This window comes from Ooceraea biroi, chromosome 6 (assembly GCF_003672135.1).
Source record: "Ooceraea biroi isolate clonal line C1 chromosome 6, Obir_v5.4, whole genome shotgun sequence".
Classification (NCBI taxonomy): domain Eukaryota; kingdom Metazoa; phylum Arthropoda; class Insecta; order Hymenoptera; family Formicidae; genus Ooceraea; species Ooceraea biroi.
The window spans coordinates 14,301,167-14,321,066 of record NC_039511.1 but is presented as its reverse complement, the minus strand read 5'-3'; the positions used below and the strand labels follow the sequence as shown (position 1 = coordinate 14,321,066).

Genomic DNA, 19,900 nt, shown 5'->3' with positions numbered 1-19,900 from the left:
TAAAGATATGCAGATTGCGTGATGCTGCGTTGTGAGTGTTTCAGGGAAAAACATGCTGGCATTGACAAGCGTTGACGAAAAACTTGCAAATAACGTTTATCAACTCAAGTACATTTGAAAAAGAATAAACAATAACGTTTTTCGTTTTCAGATCATATAAATCTAAATTCAGAAACTGACAAATGTATTTTTCTTTGAAACGTCCTCGTTTAGTCATCGACTCTCTACTTTCGAGGAAAGCTATCTGATAAGCAAGTAACATAGTACCATCGCGTATCTGGGAATACACGTCACTTTGGCGAATCAATATCTTTCGTCATGACGTGAAAGAATTGTTAATATGTGCACAAGAGGCATTTTTAAAAACGTCTACTATTGACAACTCTCGGCGAAAAAATAAGTTACGCTGACAAGCTGACACGCCTGAACGCTGTAAAGCGTTAGTAAGAAACTGACTTAACTGCATGCATATTGTTACTGTAATGCTGATTTATGATCATAGCGTCGATTAATATTATACTTTAGTTATGTAATATTTAGTATTAATTCGACATGTGAAATTACACGTAGAATTCTGTCGCGGATTCTATTTCAAAGTGTGGATTGTCTTGGGATGAATGTCGCACTGTGTCCACGACCGATGGTTCACACCTTGCGTCAACGATTTAATCCCTGAAGAATAGGATAGCGATTGCAGAAGCGGCCATATAGAGATGTATGTGTATACAGGGCGTGTGCGTTTCGTTATCGGAGGCTTCTTATCATTCGGTTCGAGTGAAGAGGCAAACGGCACACCTAGTTCCGTTCTTGCTGTCCGTGTCGGGAAAAGATTCGATCGCTCCAGTTCGTATTAAACTGTCGCTGAATATTGCTCCCAGATCGGCGATGAGGAATATCGTCTGGGTGATCCTGCTCGTCGCCTGCGCGACACACACGTTTGCACACGTCGATCGGATATGTAAGTACCTAAACCTGTTTTTACTCAAATTTAGATATCCGCTTGCCAAAATATTCTGGAAAACTTTCTGTATTTCTCTGGCCTGATTCTATGAATAAATTTGATTTTATGAATAAATTCTAATGAATAAATTTATGTAGAATTTAAAACGATAGATATCGTCTGAGAAATATTGTCTGCAATTGCATAAAGTGTGTTATACATTTTGTTAGCTAACTTAATAAATTCTTGTTTAAACAATATTTACAGGATAGTAGCAATGTTATATGACGTCATAATATTAATCACAAATGTGCGCGATCCGCGCAATTTACTCTTATTATATTTTTCCTGAAATATTTTGCAAATGAAAAGTTGCTTTGCTTCTTATAAACTTTATTTCGTGACAAAGTCCGATTCGATTAAGAATTGATAAATTCATCATATTCTACATAATTTAGATTTTTGCATAAATATGTAACTTTAAACAATCTTGACTAAGCAAATATAATATCATATGTGAGCTTTGACTCACTGTTTTTCTGTTCTTAACTCTTGAAAAGTGTACAGATAAATAAAGGAAGAATAAAGTTGATGATGTAATATCTTAGAGATATAATTGTGATAAGAATATTTGTATAAAAGATAAACCAAGAAGGCATAAAAAGGAAATCTCAAATTTTACACTTGCGAAAATTAAATTCTAATAGATTATAGTTTCGAATGGAAATTCTGAAAACCACTTTATAAAGAGGTTCTTTAACTTTTTAGAAGGAAAAGAATCAAATTATAAAATAATAGAGACCTTATATTACGCGCATATTATTACAATTAATACTCAAATAGACGATTAAGCATCGAGAAATTTAGGTCTGCAGTTTACGATACGCTTATGACACACTCTTTTGCATGAGATATATCGAGCATCAGATAAATAGATCAGATATCTTGATGTGACAAAATGATTTGATAACAATTAACGCAATACAGTTTTATCGGTATAAAATACATTATAATTATCATTCCATATTATGAACTTTATAATATTACATAAGATTCAGGCCATAAGAAAAGATTGACATGGCCACACATCTCATAAACCAATTTCTACAATATATAATATATATTCTATTAATTATCAGTTTTTTTTAATTATATAAAAAAATAAAAACTTACATAGTGCACTCAAGAAAACGTTATTCTTATAAAATCTAGAATATAATATCTACAAAATCAATATATCATATGAATGCGCAAAATTAAATTTCTATAATGCAGTAAATATTTATGTATAACTTTAAATCGTTAAAATACCGATAACGCTCTATGATGAATTACCTTGATTGAAGAAAGCTTGCAATGAATTAGGATATTTCAATTAAAGTATAAGTTTAGAAATCTATTTGTAAGTTAAAAATATCACAATTAATTAAATCTCTAAATAATCTTTAAATGTATTGAGCTATAGACAATTAAATAGTCACACCTTTAAATATTTTCCAGTGATAGATTAATGCAACAAGTTCGAACTGTTAACATATTGATTAATTGTAATTTTAACTGTCTATCTTTTCCCTTAATTTCATTATTTTCCGAATATTTATAGCTTATATTTTAGCTTAATTTTGGGAATATTTGTGCAATGGTTTCCACAAGCTTCAGGAATTTTAAGGAAAAAGTATCTCGGTTACTAACTCGAATATCGATCGATTCGCGATTTTTCAGACAGATTATGTGCTCCCTTCGATACGATAAGCGAAGATACATGCTACGCTCTACAAAAAGGTGAAAACGAAGTAATATGTTCTCGCGTAGAGGACAGCGCCGAGTGCGCTATTCGCTTGGCCAGTGGTGATGCTGATTTTGGTATTTTCACTGCGGAAGAATTATTGTTGGCATACAAATTCTATCCAACTATCAGACCCATTTTTCAATTAAGGCATAGAGACAAGCAGCAAGGTAATTAGCGATAAGACGTTTTGATTGAATTAAAGTTCGAGTGGAATTAAGAAAACTTGAGATATTTAAGTAACTTCAATATAGACAGTCTAAAATACAATGTCGATGTTACGCAGTCTATCGCACGTGTTATCGCTTACGTATCCGCATTGGTTCTGACCTTTTGTCTCTCCTAGAGCTAGCGCAACAATTCATATCGTACGAAAACTGGTTTCCTATTCACCTATAAGATTTAAGATAGATCAATTTTTACAGAGAGCTTCGAATTCGAAACGGTAGCAGTGATTCCCGCAGATTTAACACAAATATCTGTTCCTCCCCATGAACGCCTTCAAAACTTGAGAAACAGTGGTTTTTGCCATCCTGGTTTTAGTAAATCTCAATGGTGGAATGATTACATTCTCAAGTATTTCGAAAGATCGGTGAATCGTATACAATGCCAAGAAAATGTGACTCTCATTGAAAATGAGGTCAGAAGTCTTAGAAATTTCTTTGGAAAGGCTTGCCGACCAGGTGACTGGGCTGCTGAAAAATCCGTTGATACAGAACTAAGTAAGTCGATTTATAATACATTGGAAGATAAATTAATTTTTATTTAACGTTTCACTATTAATTGTATAATTTTTTCCCATCTTTCCGGCAACGTGCGAATATCATGTCGAAGGAAGGAATCATCTTTCAAAGCGATTCATTCATCGACTCATCGATAAGAACTTATGCACCGACTTAGTATAATTCATTGTTGTCTCCTCTCTGATTCTGTTAATGATTTTCAATTGATATCGATATAATGTTAATAATTATTCGTTTTTCCTTTTTAAAGAAAGAAAATATCCGCAACTGTGTGCTCTTTGCGACGACCCAACAACTTGTAGTTACAAAAATGAATTGAATCACGGTCATCTCGGAGCACTGGAGTGTTTAGCTCGTGGTAGTGGCAAAGTAGCATATGTAGCGCTCAGTTACGTTCAGCAATATCTCGGGGTAAATAAAATATTTTATCCCTTTATTAAAAAGTACAGCATACTCCAATTCACAGCATTCTGCATAAAGATTACAGTATTAATTATTTATATCAGTCTTTTTTTACTCTCTATCATTGTATTGTATTTTCTATGTGTTTCAGAGGAACGAGTCGTTTCAATTTTTATGTAAAGACGGTAGTGTTATGCCTTTATCCACTATTAATCCCTGCACGTGGGTTAGACAACCATGGAGCGTCATCGCAGCAAAAAAGTAAATGAACAATGTTCGGAAATGAAATTTGAGATTTACATGGGGATTGGCAATTGAAGAGGAAAAATTCCGGATTCGAAATTAAAGATAGTTTAAAATAATTCGTTTTCTCGAGAAAAAAGTCCAACGTTGTTTTTCCTTAAACATCATTCATTATATGTAGCTTTTTCTTTTCGATATGATCTATTCGATTGCATGTTTATGAATATTTCCTTTCAGAGAGATTGCAGAAACGACGCCTCTTAAAACGAAATTATCAGAATGGCTAAGACCGCCGGTGCGAGACGATTGGAAAATTGCTCTAAACAGTATTATACAGGAGGATAAACAGATGTTCAATATCACGGAGAATATGTCTATGGTCACGTATCTGAGTACAGGGAGAGACGTCGATCTCACAGCCACTGAGAGCTGCGGCAGAACTATCCGTTGGTGCACGATCAGCGATATGGAGACCACCAAGTGTAACTGGGTGGCCAGAGCAACGTTGGCCCTTGGGGTGGCACCAAAAATTTCCTGTGTCCAGGCAGAGTCCACGTTTCAATGTTTCCGCGATATAGCTGACGATCGAGTGGACGTAATTACTATTGATTCCAACTATGGTTATCTGGCACGAACGTAAGCTAAAAATTTAAAATTTAAACAAAGATTAATATGTGTTCATTATGACTTGTTATAATTATAATTTTATCGTGTGTGACGATTCTTTTCTATATATAAAATTTATGCGTATACAGGGTTTATGGCCTATCAACAATTCTATACAGCGAAACTGAAATGGATAGAAATAGCGTGATAATTGCGGTGGTGCCCGAACCCAATGACGATAATTATCCCGTAAAGAACTTCCAGGACTTAAAGAATCGAAAAGTATGTTTCCCCGAATACGGCGGAATCGGATGGTTGAGCTTCGTCAACACTGTGAGAACGAGAGGCCTCATTTCTGATTCTTGCGATTATCCCAAGTCAATATCTAAATTTTTGTCTGGCGCCTGCACTCCCGGAATAAAAGATATCGATCACTCGCGCACTCGCGCTACCACAGATATTTCGACCAAGCTTTGCTCGGCTTGCCCGAATGAAAGTAATACATCTTGCGCAGCAAACGAAACGAACCACTATTATGGTGACAAAGGTGCCATGCAATGCATCAGCGACGGAAAAGGCGATTTAGCGATCGTCGAAGCAGGAAATATCATTGGTAAAAATAAAAATATATTACTATACAAATACACTTGAATTTATGGTTGTAACTTTTCACTCATAGAAAATAGTCTATTTCATAATCTATTTCACAGTCTATTTTTTACGATCTTTTAAATAATTATTATTGTATCATTACAGACGGCACTATTGATCCGAATATGTTCCGTATCTTATGTAAAAATGGAAGTTTGGCCAGAAATACAGGATTTAAATATGACGAATTTTGCGCATTGTCAGTAACGATCGATAGCGAGGTAAAACATTTTTAATCATTTAATCTTTAGATTTTGCAATCATTTATTACATGCAATATTATGTGTAAATCTTATAAAATCTATCATGTAATTAAAAATATTTCATTTATAAACAAATTAATATTATTATAAACATATTATAAATATGAACATGGAAACAATAATCAACGAAAAATATCTCATAATCAAAGCTTAATCTAGCATTAATTTCTCAAAAATGTAGAAATTATGATGTTTTTTTAGGTTGTTGGTCGCAAAAACGACACGAGTTTCAAAACGGATATCGTCTTGGCCTTGTTAAAGATGGAAGATTGGCTCGGATATCGCGTAAATACTCGGAGACCAATTCATATTTACGGGAAATTCAATGGAACGTTAGATCTTCTCTTTAAAGATACATCATCGGGCTTGGTTTCTACATCATCGCAAAAAAAATCAATAATAGCATATAAAGAACTTTTTAGTCATGTAGAGGAATGCTCGAACGGGTCTTTAATAGCTACCGCTAATTTTATCTTTGTAGTCTTAATCGCGCTTTACCATCTTCTTCCCGTACACTAATTGCACTGTTAATTCCCATACAGCACCGATTAATACAGAAAGCTTTCAGGAAGATTTTAAAATCATTTCAAGATTTCACATTTCATATGCAACATTTCTGAAAGGATTCCGCAATATGTCATATGAAATATTGCAACAGAAATGTTTCTAAAACCTACCACATGCAATAAATTTGAAAAATGTGAATATTGTAAAAAGTAAAATTATATATATATACCTAGACCAAGTATTCGATCTTTAGTGAAGCTAACCAGTTGACAAAAAAATGCATTATCTTCACGTATCCTTTTTTTCTTTCAAATATAAGTGTTGGTTGAACAGAGAATTATATATCTATGTAATTCTTTCCTTTTAATCAACTATTTGGAGGAAGAAAAAGGAAAATATATAATATAAGAATGGCTCTTTGTCAATGTGCCAACAATTCACGCTTTTTAAAGGGAAACTTGGTGAATACTTGGTTTAGCTATGTATGTGTATATCTATATATCTTATATACATATATAGATATATATGCATATCTATATACATCTTATATATATTATGTATTTTTTTCATTAAGCATATTTCAGAAATCATATTTATTATATTAATTAGATTGCAAATATTAAATAAAAACGTACAATAAAAATAATAAATACATTTTATATATAATTTTTATTATAACTTTTTAGTATTTACAATCTTCTGAATACTTGTATAATAAATTTAAATATAATTTCTGAAGTATTTTCGATTTATTTTAATAAGAGCTTTGTAATTTGTGTGCAACATCATAGGAAAGTTTCAAAATTATTTCAATTAACCTTTAGTAATACATCAAAACGATTTCAGCTATTTTAATAATCTTTCGGCAATATTTCAGAAAGGTTGCAGATTGATCTATACTTTTCAGCAACCTTTCTATAAGGTTTTGAATGCAAGTGTCGCGGACATTTTGCTATTCCGGAGTTGTCTCATAACTGTTGCAGAAACATTTTGCAATGTTTATGAGATGCTTTCATCTGTCAGATGAAATACTTCTGAAATATTTCTGAAATGTTTTCGTGCTGTATGGGTTCACACAAATATTTGTGATATTTACATAAAAAAACAAATATGTCGTATAATTTTAATATAATTTTATAATTATCAAACATTAAGCGCGGACTTCATACCATTCCGAAATTAAATGTGTCAGTTCTACATTTTCTTATTCAGAATAAAATAAAAGACGGCATTGATACTTTTCTATCTATCGCAAGTTTTATTTATTTCACCAAGCATTTTTTATGTGTATAAGCTAAGTCTTTATCAGTTTGTATTTAAATATTTGCATAAAATTTTATAAACTAGTATACTTTGAAGCAATATAGTAAAAAGAGAAAATAGTGTAGTAAATATTTTGAAAACTTTATTTGTATAAATAAAGATCTCTTCACAAATGTGGATATAGAACGCTTCTAGCATGACAAGGTTTTGAGAATAGCGCCTGTGTAATGGCAACTTGCCATGTAAGGTCTATCCGAGTGGTCACCACTCTACAGGCGCTAAAGTTCGGTGAACGAATTATTCCGAGTTTATTATTCAGAGTTGTGACATAATTTTGACATAACATTACCTTATCGTGACAGATGTCATTTTGCATGTGCTGAAGTTTGAACGAGTTTGTCATTCAACAGACATTCAATTATATAACGGTTACTATACCATATCATAAACCATAGTAGATATCAGTTCGTAACCGGATGATGATAATATAGAGCTCTGTGTTCCTCCTGGTCTTAGCTTCTCAAATGCTGAACATCGGTACTGAGTTTTATCAGAGAGAAACCTGAGAGCGGCCGCCTGACAAAGTGGACGTGAACTAGTTCGTTACGCTCGGTAATGATACAAGTGAGCATTTTCCAGCGGTACGGAAAGTACATACCATGAATAGCTACAATTCGGCGTGCAGTGCGGTAGTCCAGTGGTTAAGCGCGAGACTCGTATTTTGCCATCCGCGCAAGTTGGGTTCGAGACCGAGTTGTGATAATTTTTTTTTCGGATTTTTGTTTCTTTGTGTTTGCATTATATTTTTTTATTATGTAAATAATGATTTATTATGTTTTATTATATTTTGGAGGTATACGTATATGTATAATGAGACGTAAACATATACATTTAACATTTGTAAACGTTTTATTTATTTATATAGTTTGTATACTGTCGAGTGTTTATTTATTATAAAATTCTGACATGACTGTGCAGTGTTGCGGATGGAAAATTTATATAAAAGCATAAAAAACATAAATGCTTTTATATAAATTTTCATCCGCAACACTGTACAGTCATAGGCACAGAGGTTGTGACACTTTTTTTTAATGAGTCAGAATTTTATAATAAATAAACACTCGACAGTATACAAACTATATAAATAAATAAAAAGTTTACAAATGTTAAATGTATATGTTTATGTCTCATTATACATATACGTATACCTCCAAAATATAATAAAACATAATAAATCATTATTTACATAATAATTTATTATTTACATAATAAAAAAATATAATGCAAACACAAAGAAACAAAAATCCGAAGAAAAAAAATTATCACAACTCGGTCTCGAACCCAACTTGCGCGGATGGCAAAATACGAGTCTCGCGCTTAGCCACTGGACTACCGCGCTTCACGCCGAATTGTAGCTATTCATGGTACTTTTCGTACCGCTGGAAAATGCTCACTTTTAGATGTAAATTTCTCCGAAACCAAGGCTCATAGACCCAAACCCTCGAACACGACATTAATATTTTTACCTTCCCTTTCGTACGCACTATGACTCGTTCGAAAGTAGAGTTTACATGGGAAAGCTTCCTTGTGAATAGTTTGGACACGAATCATGTATCATTACCGAGCGTAACGAACTAGTTCACGTCCACTTTGTCAGGCGGCGCGTCAAACGTCAGGAAATGTGCCCGTGGAGGCTGGTGGCCGCCCTCAGGTTTCTCTCTGGTTTTATTTATTGCTTGTCAATGCAGAGAGTGCTGGCAACGCATAAGACGCTTGGCGCATCACTTCAGCTTTTAATCAACTGTGATTGACAGCAATCCTCAAGTTAATAAATTAATATAACTGGAGTTCACATAAAAAAGAAAACGAGATGGAAACGATATTGGAGCAACAACGACGGTATCACGAAGAGAGGGAACGACTCATGGATGCGATGGTGAAAGAGATGTTGCATAAAAAGGCAGGCCATCGCGAAAACATTAATTCGGAACATCGGCTGAAAATGTTATTGGATCAATATATGGGTAGCACAATGCATCTGCAGGACCTGTACGAGGATAAAGATGGACAAAGAAAAGAAGAAGTACGTTTGTATAAAGTTCCACCTGTAGATTATCTAAAAATATCGTAGGTCATTAATTGTTAACCTCTTTGACAACTAAAATTCTTATTATTATTCTTATTATATAAATATTTAAAATTAAACATTAAAATTCTTATTATTCTCTTGTTATATAAATATTGTTCTTCTCTCTTAGGTCCAAGCGCTTTCCGGCCCAAATGAATTCTCGGAATTTTATTCGCGCTTGAAATCCATCAAGGAGTTCTATCGGCGACATCCTAATGAAATCAGTGTACCAATGTCCATCGAATTCGAGGAGTTGGCTAAGATGAGAGAGAATCCAACCGAGGAACTATCCAACCTCGTCGAATTCACAGACGAGGAGGGCTATGGAAAATACCTTGATCTCCACGAGTGTTACCAGAGATATATTAACCTGAAAGGGATAGAAAAGATAGATTACATAACCTATTTATCCACTTTTGATCATCTGTTTGACATACCTAGGGAGAGGAAGAATGCAGACTATCAGAAGTACGTTGAATCCCTGCTGGGATACCTGACGGATTATCTGAGCAGAGTAAGACCTCTACTAGATTTTAGTACAGAGATTGAAGAAGCCAACAAGGATTTTCAAACACACTGGGAGAAGAACACGTTCCCCGGATGGCCTAAGGGAACTGGAAGCGCTCTGACTCACGTGGGAGCGCACTTGGAGCTGTCCGCGTTTTCATCGTGGGAAGAATTAGCGTCTCTTGGACTGGACAGATTGAAATCAGCCCTGATGGCGTTAGGTCTCAAATGCGGTGGCACGCTCGAGGAACGGGCGCAGAGACTTTTCAGCACGAAAGGCGAGGCCTCTCTAGACCCCAATCTGCTGGCGAAAAACCGAAAGGGAAAATCTGCCAAGGGCAGAGATTCCGAGAAACAGAAGGAGATTGCGCGACTCGAGGCTCACGTGTACAGGCTCGCCGAGCTTGTGTCCAGTCAGCGAGTGGCTACGAAGGAGAATGTGCAGAGAAAGCAAGCAAGAACGGAGGGTGAAAGGGGAGATTCTGACGCAGAAGCAAGTGCAAGCGAGTCTGAAGAGGAAGACGACAACGAGGTTCCATACAATCCCAAAAATTTACCTCTCGGCTGGGATGGAAAGCCCATACCTTACTGGTTGTACAAATTGCACGGCTTAAACATCAGTTACAATTGCGAGATTTGTGGTAACTTCACGTATAAAGGCCCGAAGGCATTCCAAAGACATTTTGCAGAATGGAGACACGCACACGGCATGCGCTGTCTCGGCATTCCGAACACTGCACACTTTGCCAATGTCACTCAAATCGAAGACGCTCTTGCGTTGTGGGAAAAACTCAAGGCGCAGAAGCAAGCTGAACGCTGGCAACCGGAACAGGAGGAAGAGTTCGAAGATTCGCTTGGCAATGTGGTCAATCGCAAAACGTACGAAGATCTTAAGAGGCAGGGTTTACTGTGAATTCCATGTATTATTGTAACCGGATTTTATTACAATATTTGCTGTCATTTATACCACTATCTTTTGTAATCCTTCCTTTCCATTATAATGTAATGAAACATTATTGTAAAATAAAACATCACGTTCAACGTAAAACGTTTTTAATTTATTTTTGTACAGCGGAATAGAATGAGTCGTTAGCTATTACTTTCTAGTTATTGGATCTGTAATCAAGAAGTGTTATATTAATGAGAAAAATCGTTTTTTTTAAGCAATAAGGTTTATAACATTTATACAAATTTCATTCTTTGCAAGATATGTTATCATCATCCACGTGAATTCCACCAAATTATACAGAATTACAGGGCCCTACTTGACCAGCCGTGTAAAAGCGTAACCAAGTTCACTCGCTCCACACCAGATTCTCTCTTCCGCTGAAGGCGCCTTATTGTGGCTACTTCTTCATTTTACGGGAGAAAGGTTATGCGGCAAAGCAGCATTCGGTGAAAAAATATTTTTGTGACATTACTGTGCTTCAACAACAACCGTTAAGATGGTAAGCAGCAAAAATTATCATTATTAAGAAAGTTGTAATTTGTCTTTTTTACTTGATCTGCTTTATTTGTTTCTACGTAAAATCTAAGTTTGATTTTCCAATTAAGTTAAGAACGACAAACGTTAGCGTAATATTTAAAAGTTTCCAACAAATAAAAGTTAATATATTTTTAATAAAACAAAATTAATAGTGTTTATATAGCTATACTTGGAAAATATATTTAATAAATCTTTCTTTTAAAAATGAGCTTCAGCAGCACAAACTTATCATAAATCATGGAACCATGTAGAACAGAACATTTGTTTCACTTGAGATTTAGCTAACGCAGTTTGAGATTTAGCTTTATGAAATTGCTATCATTATAAAACATGCATAATTAACTTGTTTCTTCTAATTTCTATGAAATTATTAATATACAATTTTTATATATTAAAAGGTACTTTTCCACTGTTACTATTTTTCAGACAATTGGCAAGAACAATAAGATGTTACAACACATCAACTACAGAGTCCGCATCATTCTGCAGGACTCGAGAACGTTCATAGGAACGTTTAAAGCTTTTGATAAACATATGAACTTAATTCTTGGAGACTGCGAAGAGTTCCGCAAAATAAAACCAAAAAACACCAAGCAGCCGGAAAGAGAAGAGAAGCGTGTCCTAGGATTTGTTCTCCTGCGTGGTGAGAACATAGTTTCTCTGACGGTAGAGGGTCCGCCACCTCCTGAAGAGGGACTACCGAGAGTGCCAATCCCAGGAGCAGCACCAGGACCTGGAATGGCGCGTGCTGCGGGTAGAGGAATGCCAGCGAACGTCGCAGGCGTTCCTGCTGGGCTGCAAGGCCCTGTACGCGGTGTCGGAGGCCCATCCCAGCAAATTATGACACCTGGAAGCAGAGGACAAGTCTCAGCACCACCGCAGATCCATCCTGGCGGCCCACCACGTATGCCAGTCGGTGGACCACCACCTGGTATGATGGGACCACCAGCGGGGATGATGGGTAAGACTCCTCTTCCTATATGAAAATTGCAGAATATCTCTGATGTAACTATCAGATCAAAGATTGTTCAAATATCAGTATTCTTTCGCATGTTTCTTTTTATTACTTGCATTTGAAGTTGTGAGAAGTTTGACATAAGAATATCTCTTACTTTATTTTCTTGCTTTATATTCAATGATTATATTGTTGTATAATATCTGATGTAATGATATAAAACAATATTCAATTACGACACTCCCATTTGATACTTCTTCTCTAATATAAATCTAGTTCATACATTTATAAATTCTTTATAATTATAGTGAAATTTTTGATAATTCTTTGTTTAATTAATTATACAAGGTTATCTAACTAATATTGTAATTACAGAAATCGTATATCTTAAACATATATCTCTCGTTGTTAAAAACAGGTATGCCTCCTGGAATGCCACCACTAGGACGTGGGGGTCCACCTATGGGGCCTCCTGGGATGAGAGGACCACCGCCAGGATTGATGCGTGGTCCTCCTCCGCGCCCGTATTAGCGGCATATTGATAAATTCTTTTGTAATTAATATGTATTGTGTATGTCTTTTCAATTTATAATATAAATCTTCAATAATAATATAAAAGTACATCAATTTTATGAAATTAAAGTTTCCAACTAAATGATAGATTTACTTAAACATTAATGTGAATACTGTTAATATTATTTTTATTCGTTTGAAAAAAAAATTAATATTTTTGCAATAGTTTAATTTATAATTTTTGTGAAATTTTCAACATTTTATCAATCTATTGAGAAGTTTACGCGACAATATATTTTCTAATGTCTAAAAGCAATAAAAGCTATTGTACAACAATATGATACAATTTTTATTTTTAACAATTTAATTTTAATGTAATTCCCTTAGATACTGTTACGCATAAATGTATATTAATATAATACTATTCAAAAGTTCAACAGATTTACTTATATTTAAATATTTTTATTTCACAATTAGCTATAAATATCATTGCCCACATCTGTACAACATACCAGCAATAGTATTATCATATACACGGAATGTCTCAAATTTATCGCATCTATTAACTTTAACTTATAAGTTTAAACTTAAATTTAACTGATTGTGAATGCTACATATGTATCTGCAAGCACATCTGTTTACATTTGTCCAACATTATCTGTCTTGATAAAACAAACATTATGCGCAACTTGAAACAAAGTTTCAAATTGTGATTCTTTTAGAAAATAATCTGCTTCGACGAATTAAATATAAATTAATTAAAAATATTAATAAATGTAAACCTCTTTAATCCGATCAGACTGGCAGTTTATTGATACTCGTAAACACAACGTTTCGATTAAAATATTAATATTAAATATTTGTAATCTGATCAGATCATTTTAAAAATTGTTTACATACAAAGGTAGATGCGGAGAATTAGAGACGCTCGGTGTACGCACAAACTTCGGTGTCCCAATTGACTTATTGGCAAAGATTGCAATCGCATAGATACTGCTGCTTACAAATTTGTACAGCGACTTAGGCAGAAGTATTTGCATCGTGATGGAAATCCTGCGTAAAGTACAGTTATAGTAGAAAACCTGCGTAATCGAGCACCGTAGTATTGCAAATCGGAGGGCAGTGTCATGTCACTTATGAAAAATATAGCTTTATCCTGCTAAATTACATTCCTAATGGAAACTGTCGACCTGCCACTTGTGTGAGCAAATTTTAGTAAGAGCGGAAAGAATCTATATACTTGTTTGCTGCTGAAGTAACTGAAGTTATCATCAAGTTTCAACTAGCACTTACGCTTTATCGATGATGGCAAGGTGAAAAAGTATCTTTATACACATGCACATTATATATGTATATATATATATAGATATATACACCTATATACAATTTATAAGTTCATTTCGACTCATTTTTAAACAAATTGCTGTTTCTTCCGATACAGTATTTCCGAATACATAGGCATTTGTACAATATTTACAACGCTGGTTGCAATAGTAACATGAGCAAGTGACAGATTCACAGAACTAAACTCCTAAAGTACTTAATACCATAATATCACATTTACAGAACTGTTCAACCTTATGTATTTACAAACGAAAGTACAAGATGACTTTTTAAGTGTGCGTGCAATTTGTCACGTCCGTTTACTTCTTCTCTTACAACTCGCATGTACAATTTATGGCTCAGTCACTATTTACGATATTTATATACTGATTTCTATTTTGATAGTCTAACTGGATTACCGCATCTGTGTATATATATATACACACACGATGGAAATACAAATCCTTGAATTGGAGATGCGTTTAATGTTAAATACAGCTGCCTGTATCTGATACGAGAAAGGAACACATTTGAGGTAAGAATACACAATGCACAGTCACATCTCGCGCTAAATGCATATTGAGAATTCCAGCTCGCAATTTTGTTCTATTAACGGTAGGGAGGAAACGAGAAAAAAAAAGAAGACAACAAAATTAAAAATTGTTCGAGGATTAATTTGCATTGCGAGTTGGAATCACGAGAAAGTGAATGAATGTTACTGTACAAGGCGCGTGTCATGGGTCGTTTCTTTATAAAAGTGTAAATTTTAACGGCAGATCGTAAGTGGCTTTTGGCACCTAAAATACTTAATATCGATCCATGCGATACTTGAATCCCGGAAACAGATTTTCAACGAACGGAGATACCCCGCTCGATCTACGTACAAAATAATGTTACATACAAATAAAGATCGGAGTCGGTTATCTCTCATCATCACTCTCTCGAAATTATCATCTAAAGAACGTAGGCGTATGCGTGTAGTAAATCTCGTTAAAATAGGCGTATTGTATAAATAGAAACGTATCATGTTTACGTAAAATAGATAGATATATATCAGTACGCTTTCGAAATGAAAGTATTATCAGCCTTGCTGTCGTCCAACGACGATTACAATACGCATGACGTTGAGATTCCCATAGTCGTTACGAGTCGTCATGTTCATCCACTTGGTTCACAATCACCACCGATCGTATTGGCTCTCCCGAGGCTCTCTCGCGACTCTCGGCGTTATTATCTGCCAAGTACTGGAAGTTCTCCAGGTTCATATCCGTTGAATCCAACGTCGCGCCGAACACGTCCATATCCTCGTCAGGATCTTCTACCCGAGTGTTACTTCCGGCATCGTCTGCGGAATAAAAAGACACGCCGATGCACATGGATATCCCGCAGTGTGCCATTTATTCTCGATCTAGCGAAACGTCTATTTCATGTATTTTGCACGCAACGTACCTTGCATACTCGTCAGTTGCCTTGGTTTGACAAGCGCCTCCTTGCTCCTTGGCAACTTCGAGAAGTCTACCGAATTTGATACCTGACTATTTACGCTCGCGTTAACATCGTTGTTCCTTCTAGAAAAAAAAGATTACAATAAAACATCCTCGTGTGTTCAAGATTCTTCTTACACATTCTTTATACAAGAGTGTTATCCGGTATGTATCGCCGAGCATAGGTAGCAAACAAACCTGCACTGTTTCTCCTCCGCCACGAAAGTAACCATGGAGTCGGAAGATTTCTGAGAAGATTCTTGATCAGTCATTGTATCAGCCTCGCTGTTGCATTCTTCTTTTGGCAGGTGCGCGTTCGTGCTTGGTACTACAGTCTTAGACTCCGAATTGAGAACAGGCGAGTCGAAAAGCTGCGAGAAACCCTTACTCTTATCCAAAACGTCGTGACGTAAGTGTGTCGCGACTACGGACACAACTGCTGTTTTCCCCGGCTACGAAATGTAATTACACTTACGTACGTGAAAATAAAAGCGAGGCAATAAAATAAGTAGTAAAATGGAAGACGGAAGACTCACCTTTACACTCGTTTTAACAGTTTCCGCACTTTGCGACGAATTTGCGGGCGAAGTCGTTGTTTGATCACCATTGTTCAAGGAGATATGATGCTTTTGAATACTAACGGAGCTCGCGCTATGCTGGCTCGTAACGCATAGGTTCTTTCCCCCCATTATAACTTTTCCCAATACTTCCTAAAATAGTCAGTACCCATCAGTGCAATAGCATTTCCGAGACGTGTTCGATTTTTACTATCGCTTTCTGATTTTTTTTTTTGTATTTGACATAATGAAATTATTAAAATACCTTGCCTGCATGCGACAGCGTCACACCTTTCGCATGACCCTTCTGGATGACGATCACATTAGTCTTTGCGTTCAATTTGGCGTTAGGATAATGCGACATATTTACAACTTTTTTCGAATTTATCGTAACGCTCTGAAAAACATATGCAATACGCATGTTTGTAGATTGCTCAATGAAATATTATTCCCGCAGTCTTTCTTTTGCATTAAAATTTCAGTATTGTCAAATTAAGATCAAGTAGCGTATTTAGATTTACCGTTTTGGCAGTGGATTGATGATTGACGGTCGAAGTTTCCTCGGATGGCAGTTTCTTGCACATTAGTGTCGCGGGAACTTGTTTAATTTGAGGTGGCCCAGGACCACTGGACACTGTGGTACCAGGATACACGGCTACCGTATGCGCAAGTCGATGTGTATTGCCTAAAAATTTATTTCATTTTACAATTCATGCATTTTGAATGTAACAAGAAACAAGTGTCTTCTTTTCTGAACCCTTGTAATACTTACTGGCTTTAATCGGCACTAGAGCTTCATGTACGAGCGACCCCACGGGTCGCTTTTGGCATAACGGACTTGAGCTGGCGTTCTCAGATCTCGGAATTTTCTCTGCAGCAACGCGAGAAAGATTAATGTCTGAAGAATCAATTGTGGGTATATTGCGAATCTTGTCTAAATTCGATGCAAGAACGTACCTGTGTCGTCCAAGGTTTGCACGTCCTTGCTTTCCGATTGCGTCTTGTTGAGTGATTGCGTGTTCAGTGCGTTGCTCGATACCGCGGGCACTAATTTTGTACTACTAACTTTGCTCTGCATAGCAGATACTATCGTTTTAGGCTTGTTGTTGGCGTTGCTTGTGCATACGGAAATCGATGTAGTGACTGCACGCTTGTTCGACGGAACTGCGGTGCACCCGCTCGAGTGTCCCGACACCGTTGCGCTCTCTTTAGCATCTGGAATTTTACAATAAATAATAGATCCTGTTAGACAATACAAAACATTAAATAACAGAAAAAGAGATGCTAACCCGACGCGTCACCGACATTAGCCGGAATTACTGCAACATTTTGATGACGCGTAGCTGCTTGTGATGATGGTATTTGTGCTGCCTGCTTATCTTCAAGTGCCCAAAGTGGTTTCGACACCACTAGAACTTTATTCGATGGCGTGTTCAACAATGGTGACGGGCACTTGCGTTTCGCCGCTACTCTCGATGTCATGGGCTTTTCGATCACTTTATTGACTTCATCAGCCACATCCTCCGTTTTCTTGTTCTCAACCAGATTCGTATTCTACAATTTACACAAATCATATTATCCGTAAATGTAAAAATACCACTATCGGTATTACATAAATATTGTGAAAAGCGTGATTAGATAGAGCGATACCGTACCTCTTGTAAGACTTGATTGCTACCAACGTCATTTTCGAGCTTGCACGATTTTGTATCAACAGATAAAGTTTCTGCTATTTTCGCTTCGGATTGAGATTCAGTTTCAACAACTGTTAACACAAAACTATATGAGTAGAATGTAATTAAACATGTAACTTAAGTAAGTTGTTATAATTACCATTTAATGAATCTATTGAATTCGCAGATCGCCCAGATATAACCTGCTTATCAGGTTTCTTCTCATTCGCAGTCGCAGTTGCAAGAGACAAGCTATTCGCTAATATCGTGAACGCAGACCGCGCTTTTAATCTTGGCAGAAGGGGAACAGTTCGACGACCTTCGATGGTCCAATCTATCCCAGTATTTGGACCATTCAATCTGCATTATAACAATTTCACGTTTAACATAGCAATTTACATGAATAAATCATCTTCCCGCAATATTATTTTCGCCAATAATATAACTCTACCTCACAGAGTATCTTTATCGAGTGACATATTTTTGCATAATATAATTAACTTTTGAATTAGTCTTCTGTGAGTCCTTAAGTTCAGCATTGTGTGAAATACATACTGTTTAGCAATCATTGCGAGCTTCTCATCATTTACAGCTCTTCGTATTTCAGCGCGATGCCTTTCATTGGAAATATGTAATACTTTAGCAAGTTCCTGCAGCAGCTTCTGTTTTTCACTAGTAAAAGGACCTTGAGCACGAAGAACAGAAACCATACTCCCATAAGCGTCTAATTCTGCAGGACACAGAGAACATATTGTCAAAATACATTATCTAGAAACATATATCAAATTAATTACGACACATCTCACACTAATTGGTTTTACTAACAATTTTTAAAATTCAAGATGATATATAGTAAATGTTGAATGCCATATATATGATTCTCTTTACTACTATGTACTTTGTATTGCTTAATCCTAAGCTTTATATACGTGATATAAATAAAGGCCATTTTCTAACATTAACATGCAAAGAGTCACCGTATTCAGACCCTAAAAACGTGCCAGACAATTCGTCCAATTGGACCTAGACTTATATTTTCATTCTCAATCAGCATCGTATTTACTTGATCATTCAATTCCGAGTTTTACCCATTTAAACTGAAAGATCACGCTTGACGTTAAGCTGGCACGAAGGCCACAGCATTTACAACCGAGTGGAAAGTGAAAAATCGGTTTCCATGCTCAAGCATACCCACGTTATTAACAGTGCGCGTTTTCGAGTCCCTAACAAGCTTGATTCTCGCGCTTTGAGAGGAACGCATAGCAGAAAATGCAAGCTGTGCGACGTCGGTTCATCGTCACTGCGTCAGGGAACGAGAAAGACGCGCCTCCGCGTTAGCAACATAAATTTTGACGAAACATAAAAATACGTTACACTGAAACGGTAGAAGCGGTACCGACCGACTCGCTCCCTAACAAAGCAATTATTTGGTTCACATAACCTTACCGAGATATCTCAAGCATTTCCTGCACTCGTCGCGAGTCATCTCCGGCCGCATCGGCCACATGATTCCGCGACTCTTCTTCAACCGGGTCGAATCACTCGGACAGAACGACGGAATCGGCGCGCGTCTCCCGCATTTTCGAAACCCCCATTGACAGTCGAGCGACTCGACGATAAAGTTATCGTGCTAGTTCTATTTCATTATCATTATTATTATTGTGCCAGCCAGACAATCGTTCCTATGTTGGCAGCTCGGCATCGCGACGAGCGCGCGTTTCACACTTCAATAAAGTTAGCCGGACAATCGTTTGTTAGTGGTTTGTTGTTGATTGTTAGATTAATTAAAACATTTGTTAGACGATATTAATAATATTGTCGATAATGTCCGGCTAACTTTATTGAGGTGCGTTTCACACCGCACCGTGCG

At 36.1% G+C, this 19,900-nt stretch overlaps 4 protein-coding genes across 4 annotated transcripts; 3 read left to right on the top strand and 1 right to left on the bottom strand.

Moving 5' to 3' along the window:
- Positions 1-803: 803 nt before the first annotated feature.
- On the top strand, positions 804-6,205 carry LOC105276678 (transferrin). Its single transcript, XM_011334495.3, has 9 exons — positions 804-958; positions 2,663-2,896; positions 3,152-3,448; positions 3,720-3,880; positions 4,023-4,132; positions 4,352-4,750; positions 4,870-5,333; positions 5,477-5,592; positions 5,836-6,205. Exons 1-9 carry the CDS (start codon positions 886-888, stop codon positions 6,151-6,153), a joined length of 2,172 nt encoding a protein of 723 aa, XP_011332797.3. The 5' UTR covers positions 804-885; the 3' UTR covers positions 6,154-6,205.
- Positions 6,206-9,082: 2,877 nt separating this feature from the next.
- LOC105276679 (splicing factor 3A subunit 3) lies at positions 9,083-11,087 on the top strand. The gene is made up of 2 exons (XM_011334496.3): positions 9,083-9,487; positions 9,663-11,087. Exons 1-2 carry the CDS (start codon positions 9,275-9,277, stop codon positions 10,950-10,952), a joined length of 1,503 nt encoding a protein of 500 aa, XP_011332798.1. The 5' UTR covers positions 9,083-9,274; the 3' UTR covers positions 10,953-11,087.
- A 265-nt stretch (positions 11,088-11,352) lies between these two features.
- LOC105276680 (small nuclear ribonucleoprotein-associated protein B) lies at positions 11,353-13,329 on the top strand. The gene is made up of 3 exons (XM_011334497.3): positions 11,353-11,487; positions 11,952-12,486; positions 12,899-13,329. Exons 1-3 carry the CDS (start codon positions 11,485-11,487, stop codon positions 13,009-13,011), a joined length of 651 nt encoding a protein of 216 aa, XP_011332799.1. The 5' UTR covers positions 11,353-11,484; the 3' UTR covers positions 13,012-13,329.
- A 109-nt stretch (positions 13,330-13,438) lies between these two features.
- Positions 13,439-19,679, bottom strand: LOC105276681 (BRCA2-interacting transcriptional repressor EMSY). The gene is made up of 13 exons (XM_011334498.3): positions 19,477-19,679; positions 18,586-18,760; positions 18,191-18,390; positions 18,013-18,122; positions 17,647-17,911; positions 17,315-17,572; positions 17,130-17,228; positions 16,879-17,042; positions 16,623-16,754; positions 16,337-16,510; positions 15,999-16,252; positions 15,766-15,884; positions 13,439-15,661 (listed from the first exon to the last, which is right to left on the bottom strand). Exons 1-13 carry the CDS (start codon positions 19,535-19,537, stop codon positions 15,459-15,461), a joined length of 2,214 nt encoding a protein of 737 aa, XP_011332800.1. The 5' UTR covers positions 19,538-19,679; the 3' UTR covers positions 13,439-15,458.
- Between the last annotated feature and the right edge of the window lie 221 nt (positions 19,680-19,900).